This window comes from Abramis brama, assembly GCF_963993115.1.
Source record: "Abramis brama genome assembly, chromosome: 17".
NCBI classification, from domain to species: Eukaryota; Metazoa; Chordata; class Actinopteri; order Cypriniformes; family Leuciscidae; genus Abramis; species Abramis brama.
This window is the reverse complement of record NC_139979.1, coordinates 35,966,533-35,984,527: the sequence shown is the minus strand read 5'-3', so window position 1 is coordinate 35,984,527 and position 17,995 is coordinate 35,966,533. Positions and strand designations below refer to the sequence as shown.

The 17,995-nt window shown below is 43.3% G+C and overlaps 1 protein-coding gene across 1 annotated transcript in view; it reads right to left on the bottom strand.

The window, feature by feature from the left end:
* LOC311067969 (uncharacterized protein) overlaps nt 1-17,995 on the bottom strand; it is a 32,870-nt gene extending 14,875 nt beyond the window's left edge. The window contains exons 1-4 of the mRNA XM_084090119.1: nt 17,923-17,995; nt 17,306-17,402; nt 7,116-7,229; nt 6,760-6,855 (exon numbers count right to left, since the gene is read on the bottom strand). Coding sequence (XP_083946245.1) covers nt 6,760-6,855; nt 7,116-7,229; nt 17,306-17,355 — 260 coding nt within the window. The 5' untranslated portion in view covers nt 17,356-17,402; nt 17,923-17,995. The remainder of the gene's footprint in view (nt 1-6,759; nt 6,856-7,115; nt 7,230-17,305; nt 17,403-17,922) is intronic.

Sequence of the window (17,995 nt, the reverse complement as noted above, 5' to 3'; positions counted from 1 at the left end):
TCGTGAATAGAAATTCCGCTGGACCAGGCCCACGAAGAGGCCATGCCTCTAGTGGAGTGGGCTCTGATACCCAAAGGGCACTGCAGGTGTTTGGAGGCGTAAGCTGCTGCAATCGCGTCCACTATCCACCTGGACAGGCTCTGTTTCGAGGCGGCGAGACCCTTGGTGCGTCCGCCAAAAGAAACGAAGAGCTGCTCGGAACGCCTGAAAGTGGCGGAGCGCGTGATGAAAACTCTTAGCGCCCTAACAGGGCATAGGAGGTTATCACTGTCCCCGTTATCGGATGCTGGCAGAGCCGAAAGGGAGATGATTTGTGCCCTAAAGGGGGTTCCAATCGCTTTGGGGATGTAACCGTGTCTCGGTCTGAGAATGACTTTTGAGTCATTTGGTCCGAACTCAAGACATGCAGGGCTAACAGATAGCGCGTGCAGATCCCCCACGCGTTTTACTGAAGACAGAGCTATCAGAAAAACGGTTTTGAGCGAAAGGTACTTTGGATCCACGGATTCAAGCGGTTCAAAGGGAAAAGCCTTCAGGGCCGCCAGGACCAAGGACAGATCCCAGATAGGAACCGAGGGGGGGCCGCGGGGGATTCATCCGTCTAGCTCCTCTGAGGAAACGGATAATAAGCTCGTTCCTTCCTATTGCCCGGCTGCGCGTCGTCTCAGCGAACGCTGCAATAGCCGCCACATACACTTTGAGCGTGGAAGGGGACCTGCCCTTATCCAACAGCTCCTGTAGGAAGGAGAGCACTCGCGGGACCCCACATGTATGTGGATCGAAGCTTTTAGTAGCGCACCATTTAGAGAACACTGACCATTTAGATGCATAGAGCCATCTCGTGGAGGGAGCTCTAGACTATGTGATCGTGTTCACAACCCCTTCTGGCAGGTCAATGTGTATCCGTTGATTATCCATGCATGCAGAGACCATCGCTCCGGATGGGGATGCCAGATCGATCCACCGGCTTGAGAGAGGAGATCCTTTCTCACCGGGATCGGCCATGGGGGTGAGTGCGACAGCCTCGCTAGCTCTGGGTACCAGACTTGGTTCTCCCAACGCGGGGCTATGAGAAGCACTGGGTGGTGCGTTTCCCTGATCCTCGCTATGACCTGTGGTAACAGGGAGATCGGAGGGAAAGCGTACAGCGGGAGGCTGGGCCAGGTTTGGGACAGCGCGTCCTCGCTTTGAGAAAAATATCGGGCAGTGAGCGCTGTCTTTCGACGCAAAGAGGTCGACCTCCGCTCTGCCGAATAGGCGCCAGAGGAACTGGACTGTCTGAGGGTGCAGGGACCATTCTCCCGGGGGAATAATGTCTCTGGACAGTCTGTCTGGACCGACATTCAGGTGGCCCGGCACGTGCGCGGCTCTCAGCGAGCGCAACGAGCGGTGAGCCCACACGAGAAGGCGTTCTGTCAGGTTGCACAGGTTCCTGGACCTGACACCGCCCTGTCGGTTCACATAGGACACCACGGACATGTTGTCCGAGCGGACTAGCACATGGTGATCCCGTATGAATGGGAGAAAGCGCTTGAGCGCATTCTCGACCGCTATCATCTCCAAACAATTTATGTGGAGGCGTTTCTCTTGGTCTGACCACAGGCCAAAGACCGGTTTGCCCTCGAAAAGAGCGCCCCAACCTGAGGTGGAAGCGTCCGTCGAGATAACTTTGCGGTGTGAGACGGCTCCCATTGTCACTCCCCGCTGGTACCAGTCGGCCACTAACCAGGGCTTCAGTGCTGAAACGCAGCTCTGAGTCACTCTGATTCGAATGCCACCGGAAGCCCAGGCTCTGTGAGGCACTCGGGCGTTCAACCAGCATTGCAGCGGGCGCATACGCAATAGACCCAGCTGAAGCACTGCTGCAGCTGAAGCCATACAACCCAGCATCCTCTGAAATGTCTTGAGAGGTGCGGTGCTGCCCGGTTGGAAGGACGCAGCCAGGCGTTGAACGCAGCGTGCGCGCCGTGGCGATAGGCGGGCCGTCATTGCCACAGTGTCCAGATCCAAACCCAGGAAAGAGGTTGATTGACTGGGCACTAATGAGCTCTTGGTCCAGTTGACCGTGAGCCCCAGGCTTTCCAGGTGGCTGAGAAGCACTGTTCTGTGGGCGATGAGTTCGGCCTCTGACTGTGCTAGAATCAGCCAATCGTCCGGATAGTTCAAAATTCGCATCCCCTGACCTCTCAGGGGAGCGAGAGCCGTGTCCATGCACTTCGTGAATGTACGGGGTGCCAAAGACAGGCCGAACGGCAGGACGGTGTATTGATATACCTGACCGTCGAAGGCGAATCTCAAGAATGGCCTGTGACGGGGTATTATCTGGATCTGAAAGTATGCGTCCTTTAGATCAAGAGAGATAAACCAGTCCCTCGGGCGAATTTGCGTGAGGATCTGCCTGGTTGTGAGCATTTTGAACGGTCTTCTCATAAGAGCTTTGTTCAAATATCTCAGATCCAAAATCGGTCTGAGAGCTCCGTCCTTCTTGGGAACGAGGAAATATCGGCTGTAAAAGCCCGACTCGCTCATAGAAGGGGGAACCGGTTCTATAGCCCCTTTGCACAGAAGTGTGGCTATTTCTGCTCGAAGTAGATGTGCTACTTCCCCATTCATTCTCGTCTCGGTACGCGCCCGAAAGCGCGGGGGGCGGCGAGCGAACTGCAGAGTATAGCCTAGTTTTACTGTGCTTAGCACCCATTCTGATGTGCATGGAAGAGCTTCCCACGCTCTTGCGTGTGCAGCCAGGGGCAGAATGGCCTCCGGGCTCTGATCGCCGCGCATCGCGGGCTCGAGAGCTCGAAACGGAGGGGCGCTCTCGGTGCTTAGATACGGCGGATCGCACACAGCGATAGCTGGCCGTTTTACACACAGTGTCCCGGTGGCTTTGGACGGGGAACATATAGTGTGAGGCGCGACGCGCGAGGGCGGCGTCGAGGGCGAAATGTTCGTTAGTATGTGTGAGCGCTCGAGGGCAGGCACAGGATTTATATTTAAAACATGTATCATGTAAGAAACATGTAACATGTAAGAAAAACGGCAGGTGGACACGTGACCTACTTTTAACACTCGAGCGGCTTCTGCCTACTTTATGAAGAGTGGGCTCTGTGAGAGACACGGGATTTATAGTGCTTGTGTGCAGGGGTGAACACGGAAACGTGGGCACATTCACTGCATTTGAAACACATACGTCGTGAGCCGTGCAACCGGACATTATGCTCATTTGAGATTTCTCTGGGTCGCCGTGAGAACGGTGGTTGCGCGCAGGCGAGCGGGTAGATATACCGGTTCGTTGGCTGCGAGGTAAACATCTGCAGTAGCCGTGGCAACGGGGACTGACAGAGCGTGAAGCTTTGACGGTGGTCCAGCCGCAGCGGGACTTAACCGTCTTTTCTTCCCTCGTGTATAGACGCTCATAAATAATCGAGCACCATGTGGTGCGAGAGGCGGGTTCGCTTTCTGTATGTAAGAAAAACTGGCCGCGAGCTCGGAGAAGCGAACAGTAAAAAATTTTATTTGCCGCGAGAGCTGGGCTCAAACACGGGTCTCTGGCGTTACAGCCTATGATTCTGCCACTGGGCTACAGGGGAGAACACATTAACGTTTGGTTAGCGCGAGCATATAAGAGCGACCTCATGTTTGTTTGCAGTCGTGCGTGTATTAAAAACAGGCTCGTTTACTGCAATAGTAATATTTCCAGCCGCCTGAACTTAAGAGGGGACTGAGAAATGTTTGAGAATTTGGCGGTTTGTCCGGCCACAGCGGGACGAAAACACTCTCTCTCCTCTTTTCGCCGGTGAGTGAGGCGCGCGCGCTGAAAGTTGCTCTTGACCGTCCGCTCTGTCATCCCTTGTGAACGGCGCAATCTGCGCGGCCCAACAAGGGGAAGTGCGGGTTCGCTTTCTGTATGTAAGAAAAACTGGCCGCGAGCTTGGAGAAGCGAACAGCATAAACTTTTATCTGCCGCGAGAGCCGGGATAGAACCCGGGACTCTGGCGCAAAAGCCAAAGATTCTGCCATTGAGCCACAGGGGAGAATACAATAGCTTTAGGTTAGAGCGAGCATATAACAGCGTCAGACTTGTGACGGCGTTTGCTTGCAGGCGTGCGTGTATTCATAACAGGCTCGTATACTGCAATATGAACAATTCCAGTCGCCTAAACTTAAGAGGGGACTGAGAAATGTGTGAGAAATTGAGGTAGGTCGCGGCTCGAACAGAGGGAGGGTGTCTATCTCATTCGCCTCATCCCCTGACGCGGCGGCGGCGCGGGCGATAGCCGGCGGTTGAGCGGCCGGGAGGGGGGGCGGAGAGAGCGAGAGAGAAGCTCAGGGCCCAGGGGCACCAACCATTCACAACTACTAGGGGGGCACCACATGACACAAGCTTTAAAAATATTTTTCGTAAATTGTTATATTATTAACTTGAAATTCTTGAAAGACCACACATAACTCGTTTATGAACACTAATTTAACAATAATAATAATAATAATAAATTATAAATAAATAAAGATTACATGACCACTATCACTCCCCCCCCCCCCAATCTGTCAGATTTGAGTTGGTCCACAACAAGTACGCGCAAATGTGTCTTTTTTTTTTTTAACGGCTACAGAAAATGAATCTAAATCCAAAATGGACAGATGTCAGTTGAGTGGTTTTGCAGTTGTTATATATGTGTTAAAGATTTTATTTTGGATGTGTTCATTGTGATTATATTGGCTGGGTTTATAAAAGTTTATAAAATTGAAAGGATCTTTGCTTGGTGCATTTGGAAACAAATCTTGTCTATTTCTAAATGTAATCGCGTGCATCGCTGATGATTATACTGTCCGTGTGTTGAAAAAAAACTTTGATTAAACACACTCGCAACCAAATCGGAGACGTTGCAGTGCACTGAGCGGAGTTTTGCCGCTGTAGTGGACACTCACTGTTACTGCTAATGTTATTAGGCATCGGCGATGACCGCCAGCCGAATGAGGTTATTCTTCTTGGGGATGACAGGAGCGAGGAAGACTCGGGTGAGGAAGAGGACATTAATGAAGGTTTTTTGGGCAAACGTGAATTGACGCTGTCAATGAATTGATGTACATTTTTAATTGAGACATTTGAATATAGTGCTCACTGCTCATATGCCTACATGTACGTTATGTAGTTGGACAAGTTAGTAAATTACATTTGAGAAATCACCTTGATTATGTCTGATTGGGGGGGGGGCCTTTGAGGTATAGTGCCCAGGGGCACCACACTGTCTTAATGCGGCCCTGCTTCAGAGGCGCTTGATGACGTGGCAGTCGAGATATGCAGCCTTACTAGGACACAGCCACGGTTCGAGAAACACCCGCAAATGATCTACAATATCCCAGAAATCAGTCTGTGTATACAAGGTGTGTATACCTGGCTCAAAACGAGGCGGAGGTGGTAAAATCTGTGTCCGTGATTTAAACACCTCTGATCTCTTAGTTTCTCTTTGTTCATAATGTTTTAGACTGTAATGATTGCACTCAGTCAGTGTTACTTACCAACCATTTCTGTCTCCAGTAAAGCTGTTAATTTCAATTAAGCTGCTCACGTTAAACTCCTGCAGTGTCTCCTCTGAGGACAACAACACAAACACTAAAGCTGACCACTGAGACGAGGAGAGTTTCACATCACGTAATCCTCTATACGTATGAGGTTTAGCTTCGTTCACTAGAGAAAGATCACCCAGTTCATTCAGACAGTGAAACAGATTGATGTATTTATCTGGAGAGGGATTCTCCTCTCTCTGCTTCACTCAACATCTCCTCTAGAACAGTGGCTGAGATCCAGCAGAACACTGGGATGTGGCACATAATAAAGAGGCTCCTTGAGGACTTCAGGTGTGAGATGATCCTGTTGGCCAGACTCTGATCACTGATTCTCTTCCTGAAGTATTCCTCCTTCTGTGTGTCACTGAAGCCTCGTACCTCTGTCACTCGATGGACACACTCAGAGGGGACGAGATTCGCTGCTGCTGGTCTGGAGGTGATCCAGATGAGAGCAGAGGGAAGCAGATTCCCCACAATGAGGTTCGTCAGCAGCTCATCCACTGAGGCTGATTCAGTCACATCACACAACCTCACATCGCTCTGAAAATCCAGAGTCAGACGACACTCATCCAGACCATCAAAGATGAACAACACTTCATACTCATCACTGGATATTTCCATTTCTTTTGTTTCGGGGAAAAAGACATGAAGAAGATCTGAAAGACTGAGTGTTTTGTCCTTCATCAAGTTGAGCTCTCTGAAAGCGAGTGGAAATATGAGCTGGACGTCCTGATTCTCTTTCCCTTCAGCCCAGTCCAGGATGAGCTTCTGCACAGAGACTGTTTTCCCAATGCCAGCGACTCCCTTTGTCAGCACAGTTCTGATGGGTTTGTCTTGTCCAGGTAAAGGTCTAAAGATGTCACTGCATTTGATCGGTGTGTCCTCTGTTTCTGCTCTCCTGGACTGTGTCTCAATCTGTCTCACCTCATGCTCATTATTGATCTCTCCACTTCCACTCTCTGTGATGTAGAGCTCTGTGTAGATCTCATTCAGGAGTGTTGGGTTTCCCTGCTTTGATATTCCCTCATACAAACACTCAAACTTCTGTCTCAGATTTGATCTCAATGTGTTGAGGACTTCAGCAGGTTTAGAGTCATTGTTGTAAGATTAAAATACCACATTATTACACAAGTCAGAGAAGCAAATAGCCATAAATTACAAAACTATTTATGGGACACAGAACAAGAGTTTTACCTGAAACCAGGATACATGCTTTCATTAAAGTCTTGTGGTTGAATCACAGGCTTGTACACAGTTTTGTTTTTAACTGGTCTGGATAGAAGGTTTGACCTTAAATCAGAATGAAAAGGGTAAAGAATCAGACACACTGATATTGATGTAATTGTGTCATTAACTGAGTAACAGACCAACAGCTTTTACAGTGTGTGAATGTATTAACAATACAATACATAGAGCTTTACACAAGAGCACAATGATAATCATTAATAGACTGAAACCAGCAAGATTGTAACTCATTAAACTGCTGTATATTAATAACAATTTCATAAAAATCAAATATAATAAGCATAACTTTTATAGAAATTATATACCTGAGATCAGGCCATTTGTCTCCACTCTTAAACACTATTGGCTGCTCCATAGACCAGTTACTCTTCATAGACACACAGCTGGACTCTGGGTTTGAGCTCTTCTGCTGGACGGAACTGGAACAGAGAACAGATTCAGTTTAATCCTTTAGTTTACTGTGATTACATTCATCCTGCATCAAAAAGTACTTTGAGGAAACAATAATCTGTGTATCATTCGTTCAGTCGTTTTTTAACTTTTTTTAACGCGTTTATTGCAACTACATTTCATCTTTTTTCCATCAACCAGACTAACGAATGGCTCGACACAACCTGTGACTATATAATGCATTTTAATAATCTAAATAATCTAAATGTTGACTTTGAAAAGTAGGCGCGACAGAAGGCTATTCACTCTATTTTGGTTCATTTTTGGTGTGCGCCAGAAAGATGTTCAAGGAGACTGAGATGCGCTAAAGCAGCGCATCATGTTGTTTTCTTTATTTTTCAAAGGCATGACATTTTGTAGTTATTTTGAATGTACACATATAAAAATATAAATGTTACTGTTTCGAATGACAGAGTATTAAACGACAGAATATTAAGTTATTTCTCCTGCTGAGCAACAAATCCAAGTGATGGCGCCGGCGCATCGCTCGCTCACACAACATCTATAGGCTATTATCAGTTCACTTCTGGCATTGCTAACTTGACATCGCAGCCTGTTCATTATTAAAATAAAACGCAGTCAACCAAACATATAAAAAGTTATTCTGCTTAATTGAATTGGTCTGTTATCAATGCTGGTCAATATAAATGCTGTGCTGCACAGTCACATTGTCATGATTCCTGTCTTGTGTTCTCCTTGTCTTGTGTGGACTTTTGTTATTTCCTGTTCTGTGCCATGTTTTGTAGTCCTTTGTAGTTTTTCTTGTTTATTAGTCTCTCCAGGTGTTTCTAATTAGCCCCGCCCCCTTGTTATCTTGTTTAGCTGGTTTGCCTGTGTATTTAACCCTCTGGGGTCTAAGGTGTTTTTGGGGTCCTTGAGATGTTTTGACATGCCCTGACATGCCCTGACATGCCCTGGCTTTTTTCAGTTGCTTATAAATATATTAATGGCAAAGGTGTAATTACACTCTATTTAGCACAAACAGGGCTACCATAATATGTGAGCAACATGTATGTACATGTTTGTATTTTTGAGAGAATGTTTATCCATGGTTATTGAAAAAACTAAAAACGAAAGTTTCTGAAATAAGGCCACAAAACACATACTAAATATGTGTCCACAAGACTTCTGAATAATGCATTTTGTCGCCTAGAGTTTTTTCTTCAAAATGATGTGAAAATCATCTTGCCTAATCATTCACATAAAACAATACATTGATTTAAATTTTGTAAGACACTTTTTGTTTGGAAAGGCAATATGCGTAGGGGCGTGATTTTATATATATATATATATATATATATATATATATATATATATAATACAAAATTGGTTCACAGTTGGAAACACAGTTGTTGTTGTTTTCTTCACAAATTGTGCTTGCAAATTGTATAATATCCAAGGTAAACATTTCTAGTAATTGTGCAGTTAATTGTTCTCATACTGTATTTTTAGAAAGTTTTGGAATATATTCTCTACCCAAATGTGTCACTAATAAAACACAATAAAAATGATTTAAAGAGAAGGCTTATATTGACCTTTTAAGATTTTGTTTACATCTATCCTTGTATATATATATTTTTTGCTATTTTATTAAAAAGGTTATACAATTACAACAACAATTTTTTTTAAAATATATTCTGCATATATTTAGCATATATTTAAGCATATATTTAAAATTTGAAAATATATTTAAAGCCCCTCAATAAAAATATAAAATATATTTAAAGCTCCTCAAATATATAAATATATTTGAGGAGCAGAGAGTTCGCTCAGAGTTGGAGTAAATCACTCCGCAGAAGTAGCAGTGCTTCGCCTTCTGAGAATATTGTTCCCAGTATGTATACGGTTAGAAGATGGCTGTGTCTCATGTGACCTTGTTATTTACACATGCTGTGACTATACAAATCACAACATGTAAATAGGAAAATGTTGGCGTTATTTTGTCACTTACTGGGAGCAGTATGCTAGCTGGAGCCGTTTACCTCCAGTCTTTGTGCTAAGCTAGGCTAGCGGTGTGTGCGTTAGACAGAGTTACGGCACACACAGAGATGAAAAAAGTATGTATGGACTTATCTAACTCTGGGGGATACGGTGAATAAGCTAAAGTCCCAAAAAGTCTAGAACAAAGAAAATATAGAACTGACCTATTCCTCAACTGGATCCGTTGCTCCTCGAAATGAAACTTCCAGCACTTCTGAGGTAAATTTTCCAGGATTATTATTAAGATAGTATTATTCCTCACAGCGTCGTAAAGTACATGACTCTGATAACTCGCGGTGTGTGTTATCCAGCTGATTGTGGGCGTTCACAGGTTTGCATGGATGCCTCAGATCATTTGCGTTTGAATAGCGTGCGCTCTCCGTGGGCGGGGTCACATTAAAACTTAATGAGCTGAGATGAGAACGGCTGACATCTCTCTCTTTTCATACATATTACATAAACTGAGAATATTTGTTTTTTATAAAAATCACTTCATTTAAAATAAGAGAATTCAAGCTTCATGCCTGTGTGTCTGTATGCCTGTTTGACAGAGTTATAGTTCATTTTCGGATGTGTTTCAGAATTGACTTCACTGACAGTGAGAAGGCAAAACTCGCATCATGTTTATTTTTCTTTATTTGGCAAAAAACACAACACTTTGTTTTTATTGTGAGTATACACAAAAAAATAGACACTTAACAGGATCGAACAACACTTGTATGTAGGATCAAAGTTAACAGAGTATTTTGAGTCTCTCACTGATAAGAAAAAAAGCGAGCCTATCGCGCCGGCGCAATAGCCGACCCCAGGGGGTTAAACCTCTCTGCTTCAGTTGTTGTTTGTTGGTCGTTGTAACTGTTTCCATGTTCCATGTTCCTGTCCTGAATTCCGTGTTCACCCTGGATTACCTGTTTACTTTATTAAAGTAGTGCTTGCATGTGGATTCTCTCTCCGCTTCATTCCTGCCTCATCATAACAGAACGACCGACCAAAGATTAATCCAGCAACATTAAAGGGGAATCTCCAGCCAAGTAGGCAGTCACCTCATGTCAGGCCTGCCGAGCCGGAGCTCCTTCATGTCAGCCCTGCCGAGCTGGAGCTCCTTCATGTCAGCCCTGCCAAGCCTGAGCTTCATGTCACGTTTGCCGATCCAGAGACTGTTCATGTCACGTCTGCCAATTCAGAGACTGTTCACGTCACGTCTGCCGATCCAGAGACTGTTCACGTCATGTCTGCCGATCCAGAGGCGCTTCACGTCACATCTGCCGATCCAGAGGCGCTTCACATCACATCTGCCGATCCAGAGACTGTTCACGTCACTTCTGCCGATCCAGAGACTGTTCACATCACTTCCACCAATCCAGTGTCTCCGGACAAGATGGCCGCCGCCACGCTGTCTGTTCCTGTTCCCGGGCCGGTGTCTGTTCCTGTTCCCGGGCCGGAGCCTGTTCCTGAGCAGAATCCCATAGCTGCCCTCAAGAAAAAATTTTTGGGGGGGGGCAGTGTGTCCCTTGACAGGACCATGGAGGCCGCGCTGCCATGGCCTCCCGCAGTGCCTGCTCCGCCCTGGCCTCCCGTCCTACCGTAGACTCCAGGCCCTCTTCCGCTCCCGGGCCCGCCTCCGCTCCACCACACTCCTGGACTGTTTTCCTGAGGAGCGTCTGGAATCCGCTCCTTAAGTGGGGGGCTATGTCATGATTCCTGTCTTGTGTTCTCCTTGTCTTGTGTGGACTTTTGTTATTTCCTGTTCTGTGCCATGTTTTGTAGTCCTTTGTAGTTTTTCTTGTTTATTAGTCTCTCCAGGTGTTTATCAAAAGTAAAGATGAAAAACCGCACTCTCAGGTTCTATTTTCATACATTTATTATTACTATGTCCTCACAAACGCGTTTCGGCCTAAGCCATCATCAGTGGGTACACACTGATGATGGCTTAGGCCGAAACGCGTTTGTGAGGACATAGTAATAATAAATGTATGAAAATAGAACCTGAGAGTGCGGTTTTTCATCTTTACTTTTGATAAACGTTTTTTATTACTCGCACCCATAAACTATTTTGCGAGTTGAGCGCGCCTGCTCTTAATACTTCTCTCCAGGTGTTTCTAATTAGCCCCGTCTCCTTGTTATCTTGTTTAGCTTGTTTGCCTGTGTATTTAACCCTCTGTGCTTCAGTTGTTGTTTGTTGGTCGTTGTAGCTGTTTCCATGTTCCATGTTCCTGTCCTGAGTTCCGTGTTCGCCCTAGATTACCTGTTTACTTTATTAAAGTAGTGCTTGCTAGCCTTCTTTACATTATTAGTTTGCATCCAAATGTTACATTGCAAATATGGAAACTTTGGACCGAATGAGAGATGCACAAAACCAACATTGGTACAGTTTAAATTCGGATAAATTCATTTAGGCTTGGCGTTTAAAATAGGCTAAAGGTTGTTTGTAATAAAGTGCACAGTAGGCTATTTTTATAGGCTACTATGAATATTTTTATTATACTTAGCTACTTATTTTTCATTCTTGTCGTTTTCTGAATACCATTAATTTAAAGGTCCCATTTCATGAAAATTTCACTTTATGAGTTTTTTTAACCTTAATATGAGTTCCCCTAGCCTGCCTATGGTCCCCCAGTGGCTAGACATTCTGATGGGTGTAAACCAAGCCCTGGGTATTTTTGAGAAAATGAAAGCTCAGATGGGTGAATCTAGCAATCTTCCCCTTATGTCGTCATAAGGGGAAAGGTCACCTCCCCTTTCTCTTCTTTGCCCATGAGAAAATGAGCTGAGCGAGCGCGATATTGGTTTTTCCTCAATCATGGCTTGCAAACGAGCGAAGCATGGCAGTTGCTCAGTGTACAAATGAACACAAAAGTATTTTTTTAGTTCCTTCATCCGAGCCTCTGAAGAACCAGTGGGTTATGTGAATTTCTCTGGGCCGGCCCGCGGCATAGGCAAATGGCAAATAGGCAAATGCTAGGGGCGACACTCATCCATAGGGGCGCCAAAATGAGTCAACGAGTGATTTTTTTTTTCTTCTTTTTTTATTTTTATTTTATTTTACTAATACTATTTTAAAACCATTAATTCGAAATACTACCAAATAAAGCAAAAAAACTCCACAAAAACGTAACTAAGTCCCCTGACTCCGGTTCGGTGCATCAATCTTCCCCCGCCCAGTGAGTGCTTGAAGTGCGTCAGAAACAGAGCGCACGCGATCAGTTGTTGGTAATTTGTTGTGTAGCGTCGCCTCTCGCCGCATCCAATGTAGTCAGCACTGCTTTTGTTTGAGGGCGCTTAACACAAGCACCCCTGTAGAAACGGGCCTGGCAGCTCGCGCCAGGTCTAGACACGGTGAAAGTTACCTGATTGTGACGTATGGCCGAATTTACATGACACATTATAAATTAGCATTATAGGCCCCGTCCACACTACTGCGTTTTCGTTTAAAAACAGAGACCTTTTGCTACGTTTGCACCTCCCGTCCACACTAAAACGGCAAAAACGGAGACCCAAAACGGAGAAGTTTAGAAACGCTGCTGACCCGTTTTTCGTTATGAATCTCCGGAGGGCGTTTTAGTCTGGACGGGTCAAAACGGAGGACTTTAGAAACAATGACGTAGTAGAGGCTCACGCTCGGCTCTATGATTGGGTGTCATCAGTCATGATGTATATCTTTGCTATCAGCTGTTGTGCAAGTAAATTCTGCATTTTACAATGCTATAACTGCCTACATGCGCCGGAGGCAAGCTATTATTCGAGCGATCTGTGACAATTCCCGTGTGCAGCGGCGGTACCGACCGTACATGGAGCGTCGGTTTTGGGTTAACCCGGGAAGAACCAGCGCATGGTGGGATAATTTTTATCAATGAAGTTGTGTTTACACCGGCACGCGCATGCCCAGTGTTGGTGAATGGTCACGTGATCCGCGTTTTTAGTCGTTTTAATGTGGACGGAGATCAATTCTAATACGCAGCTAAAACGCTGGTGTGGACGGAGATCGTATTCGTTTTAATTCTCCGTTTCTAAACTAAAACGCAGTAGTGTGGACGGAGCCATAGTCTGCAATAGATACAGTGTCAAAAAGAAGAGAAGGGGATAAAGACAGAGGTAAAGTGATGGAATAAATGAACAGTTTATCTAATTGCATAGTAGTAAGATACTATAATTTAATGGCAATCATTTTACCTTAAACTTTATGCTAGCAGTTGTTCTGAGTTCTCCAAAAGTGTGATTTTGTAACAATCATGTCAGTTTTTTTAGACGCATTTAGGCCTACTATCACTTTTTTAATTAATGTTTTACTCTTTGTGCAGTTTTGGGGGGGGATATATGGCTTTTTCTTTCTTTCTTTCTTTCTTTTTTTTGTGCCAAAATTAGTAATGATTTATATACAGGTTTATTAAAATAGCAATGTTTTATGTAAAATTCACATTTAAGAAGACATTTCTCAGTTTTTATTCATGGTGAAAACATGAAACGTGCCATAGTTTAGTGGAAGATTGCTACCATCAACTGGAAAACAAACACTTTTGCTTGTGCTCCATGAATAGTTTGTGCATGAATGACATTTGGACGATGACATCACTGTTTTATCCAGAGTGGCTATATATAAATGAACAAAATTATTTACAACAAAAATAAACCATCACTGAACTTACTTAAGCTGGACTATGACACTATTTTCTTCTAGATCTGTTGTACAGGACAAGCAAAATTTTTTTGCGTTATTTGTTATCACTGTAAAGCTGCCTTGAAATAATCTGTATTATAAAAAGCGCTATATAAATAAAGGTGACTTGACTTGAATGCTAGATGTAATGCTCTTGCTATTTGTGTTTAGGCTGTAATGTGTATATAGGCTAAATAATCATGAACACAATGACGGGGTGAAGTGGGCTGTGATGCATGGGGCACCAGGTAAAATCTTGCCTAGGGCAGCAAATTGGTCAGGGCCGGCCCTGGAATTTCTGATGTGTAATAGTTCAAGTTCAGACAGATAATATTTCTCTCAAAGTCGTTCAATACTGTTTATGCATCAGTAAATCAAGCCAGTGACTAAACGATCAACTTCACGTCGTTTCTCTTAGTAGGATGAAAATAATCTTATTTAAACTGTGATTAATATACAGAAAGCAATCAAAGAACAATCCCTTTCCAATCGCCCAAGCTGTCAATCACACAGCGCGAGTTTATCTGGACACTTGCCAAAACTCGTTATGAAATCAATGACATTGTTACACTGCACAACGAAGCTCTTACTGTACTTACCTCATGTTTGCATTGGTGAAATCATTAGTGCGAGTGCAGAAACTGTTGCAATGATAAGATCTTCATACACGTGATCAACAGGCTGTCATCTGCTCAGTGCTCATCACTGCAACCTTTTATGTGATGGGAATAGATCTAAATACTTAAAAACTTCTCACGATTCATTAATCTCGATAGCTGTAATAGTAAAAACGTATAATAGCTGTAATAGTAAAAGTTTTTGAGAGAGTTCCACATGTAATGCTAGATATATGCAAGAACTGAAAAGAATGTAAATGTGTACTTGAAAATGCAATGTAAGTCGCTTTGGATAAAAGCGTCTGCCAAATGCATAAATGTAAATGTAAAAAATATTTCATATGCAAGCATGTCAGCCAATCACAGCAGTGGGCGTTTACACTGAAGTCTCACAGCAGCCAATCACAGCAGTGTTATTAATAGTGTTTATAATGTTCATTTTGTATTTTATTTACCGGTCTTTTACACTATTTCTGATTAGGCTAATAATAAAATGCGTTTTTTACAACGATGTGATGCGCGCGTGTTTCTCAACATGATCCGGTGCGCCACGCGCATTTTTTAGATATTAAATTCTAGGCTAATAAATTTTAATAAAACAAAAGGTCATAAAACTCAGTATTTTAATATCTCTGTCGTTCTCTGTCCTCCGGTTGTTAGATAGTCAGTCTGAATGACAGCTCATGCGTGAACGTTAGGCCTATTATATAGTCTAGTCAATATTCTTTCCTTTTTGTATTAGTGTTTAAAATCTTTCATTTATAATTAATTATATTGATTTATATCTTAATTTATTATTATTATTATTTTTAAACTTACTGAGTGAGGGCGACCATGCTGACAGCCGTCATTTACCCTGCCATACAGCTGATGCAAAGCGTATGTGAATTGATATCTACAGAAGAAATCCCTGTCTAGGCTCTTCCCCTTTACGGCTCACGTCGAGCCCAAGCGGCAACCTCCCCGTCTCTCTCTTGAAACCAACACGGAAGTGAGTTAAACTGCAATTCGTTGACTGGCCGCTTGAGGCTGATGTCAAAAGTGAGTCAAATCTGTATCTCCCCCATGTTAAAATGCCAAATTTTACAGCAGAAAAAAACGTGTTTACAGCCTGGTGTCTGTATGTGGCTTTGGTCTATACAGCTATTTTTGCCCTTCATGACAACTGTGAGGGGGGTGAATTTTTTTATAACTCCGTTAAAAATCCGTTTAGTTGATTAATATTTAAAGTTCTGCATAATTAAGGGTGTGGCCACTTGAGTGACAGGTGGGTTGTCGCTGATGTCAATGCTAGCCGCTTGTCTGTTGTTACTAGTCGTCACTTCACCTCAGCAAGTGTTAGCTGTTGAACTTGCCATCTCTGCCGTGTTTGTGCTTTTTTTTTCGGGATTATTTCATACAATTGAATACACCCATTAAGTAACGCTAACTTCGCCCACGGCTTAGGATTGTTGTCGTCGAGTATCGTTTGAGAGAACAACCAGCGCTGTATTTCAGTTTTCCTCTGTGAACATGCACTTATGGATGTCTGACAATTTCGTTGCTTTTTGGGTTTTCAGATTTAAAAACGTCAATAAAGGCTCGTTCGTTCTGCTCTCACGGAACAGATATAGATTATAATATGCTTATGTACCGTCAGATGAAATCATGCAGGCGTCGGCGCTTTCTCCGTCCATGCTATAAATGCACATCCATGAATGAGCGCGGATTTTCTAGCGCATTTACTTGAACTTCATAGGCAATATATCTATAACCCATTTGAGAGGCGGCCAAAATCAGAATTTAAAATGGACTGAATAAAAGCTCTCTACGAACTTGACGAGCGATGCCGTGCTGACGGACCATAAGAAAGAGTGACTGACATGTGCACATAAATCACACACACACTCTGAGTAATATTAAGTTACTGCATAATACATTTTCAACTAACGTTAGCAGAATAGTACAGAATCACAATACACAGTCTCACTTGTAGCCGTGTCTTTTAAATATTATAATATAATATTTCGAAGGGCAAAAACAGGAACTTTTAATTGGCTTTACATCATCAGCTAACTCGATCACGTCGAGCCATAGATATAAACAGTGTTTATAGATATATCATAGATATAAAACAGTTTTATATCATAGATATAAAGCAGTGTTTATATCTATGACGTCGAGCTAGATGATTTCGGCTCCTCAGCTCCACTCACTTTGCCTCTTTGCCCATTTTCTGTTATCCGGGAGTGACGCAAGGCCAAGATGGCGACGGCCGGCTCCACCTACTTTAGGCTTCAAAAATGCTCTTCAGAAACCTACGGGTGACGTCACGGACACTACGTCCATATTTTTTTACAGTCTATGGTCGAGCCATTAGTCTGGTTGTTTGATGAGAGAAATATGAAATGTAGAAGTTGCAATAAACGAGTTAAGAATAACTGAAGTACGAAGGACTCTTATTCTGCAGTGCAGGACTGAGGAAGAACTGATGACGGGACAGTTTGATCTTCGGCTGACAAATCAGAGGAAAGGGGCGTTTCATTCCCGAATATTCCAGCTGTTTATTAATTTTTCTACTTTCAATATTAAATAATAAAAAAAAACGACTGAATGAATGATACACAGATTAACAATGATCTTTCTATTTAATATTTCATGCTAGTTTCAAAACAATAGGCAAACAAATAATAGTTTTTCTGTAAACTTTCTTTGATCTGTGTGTGTGTGTGTGTGTGTGTGGAGGGGGTAATGTAACATTTTTGCAATGTTTCACACAGAAACAACTTTTTCTGTGATGTAATGTTGAAAGTACCTGCATCCTGGAGAACAATCTCCATCTCTGGATCCTTGTGAATCAGCCATGATGAAGCTGCAGGAGAATCTGATGAGTTTGATCTCCTCCACTGACTCTGAATGAAGAAACATTCAGACACTAAATTAAATGATTAAATTAAACAACCTTCATAATTTAGCTGAACATATCTGGAGTGTGTGAGAAAAGGATCATGTGACTGCGTTAACTCAAGCTCATTGGCCTTTTCACACACACAAGTCGGCCGTTAGATTTAGAATTTTCTGAAAAATAACTGACACCGAGAAACACTGATTGAACATGTTCGGGTGAAAAAGAAAACAAACCCCGACACACATCGACACACACTGATCCGATAAAAAAAAAAAAAAAAAAAAAAACTTGTTTGTTGACGTTTGTGTGAAATGGCCTACTGTATGTTAGATTCATATTACTATGAGAAAGTCACACATGAACACTCACCTTGATCAAACTTTTACAAGATACAGGATCTCAAATCCTCCAGCTTTAACATCATAAAACTACACGTAAATTCCTTTTTAATGGTTGATAAACACTTTGATGCTCTGTTTTTATCATATCGTATTTCTCCTGCTTAAAATGGCGACAGAACTTACTTTCACTCTCTGTGACGAGAGAGAGAGACGCGTGTTCATGAGAGCACCAGGTGAGCCTTCCGTTCCTTCCTGA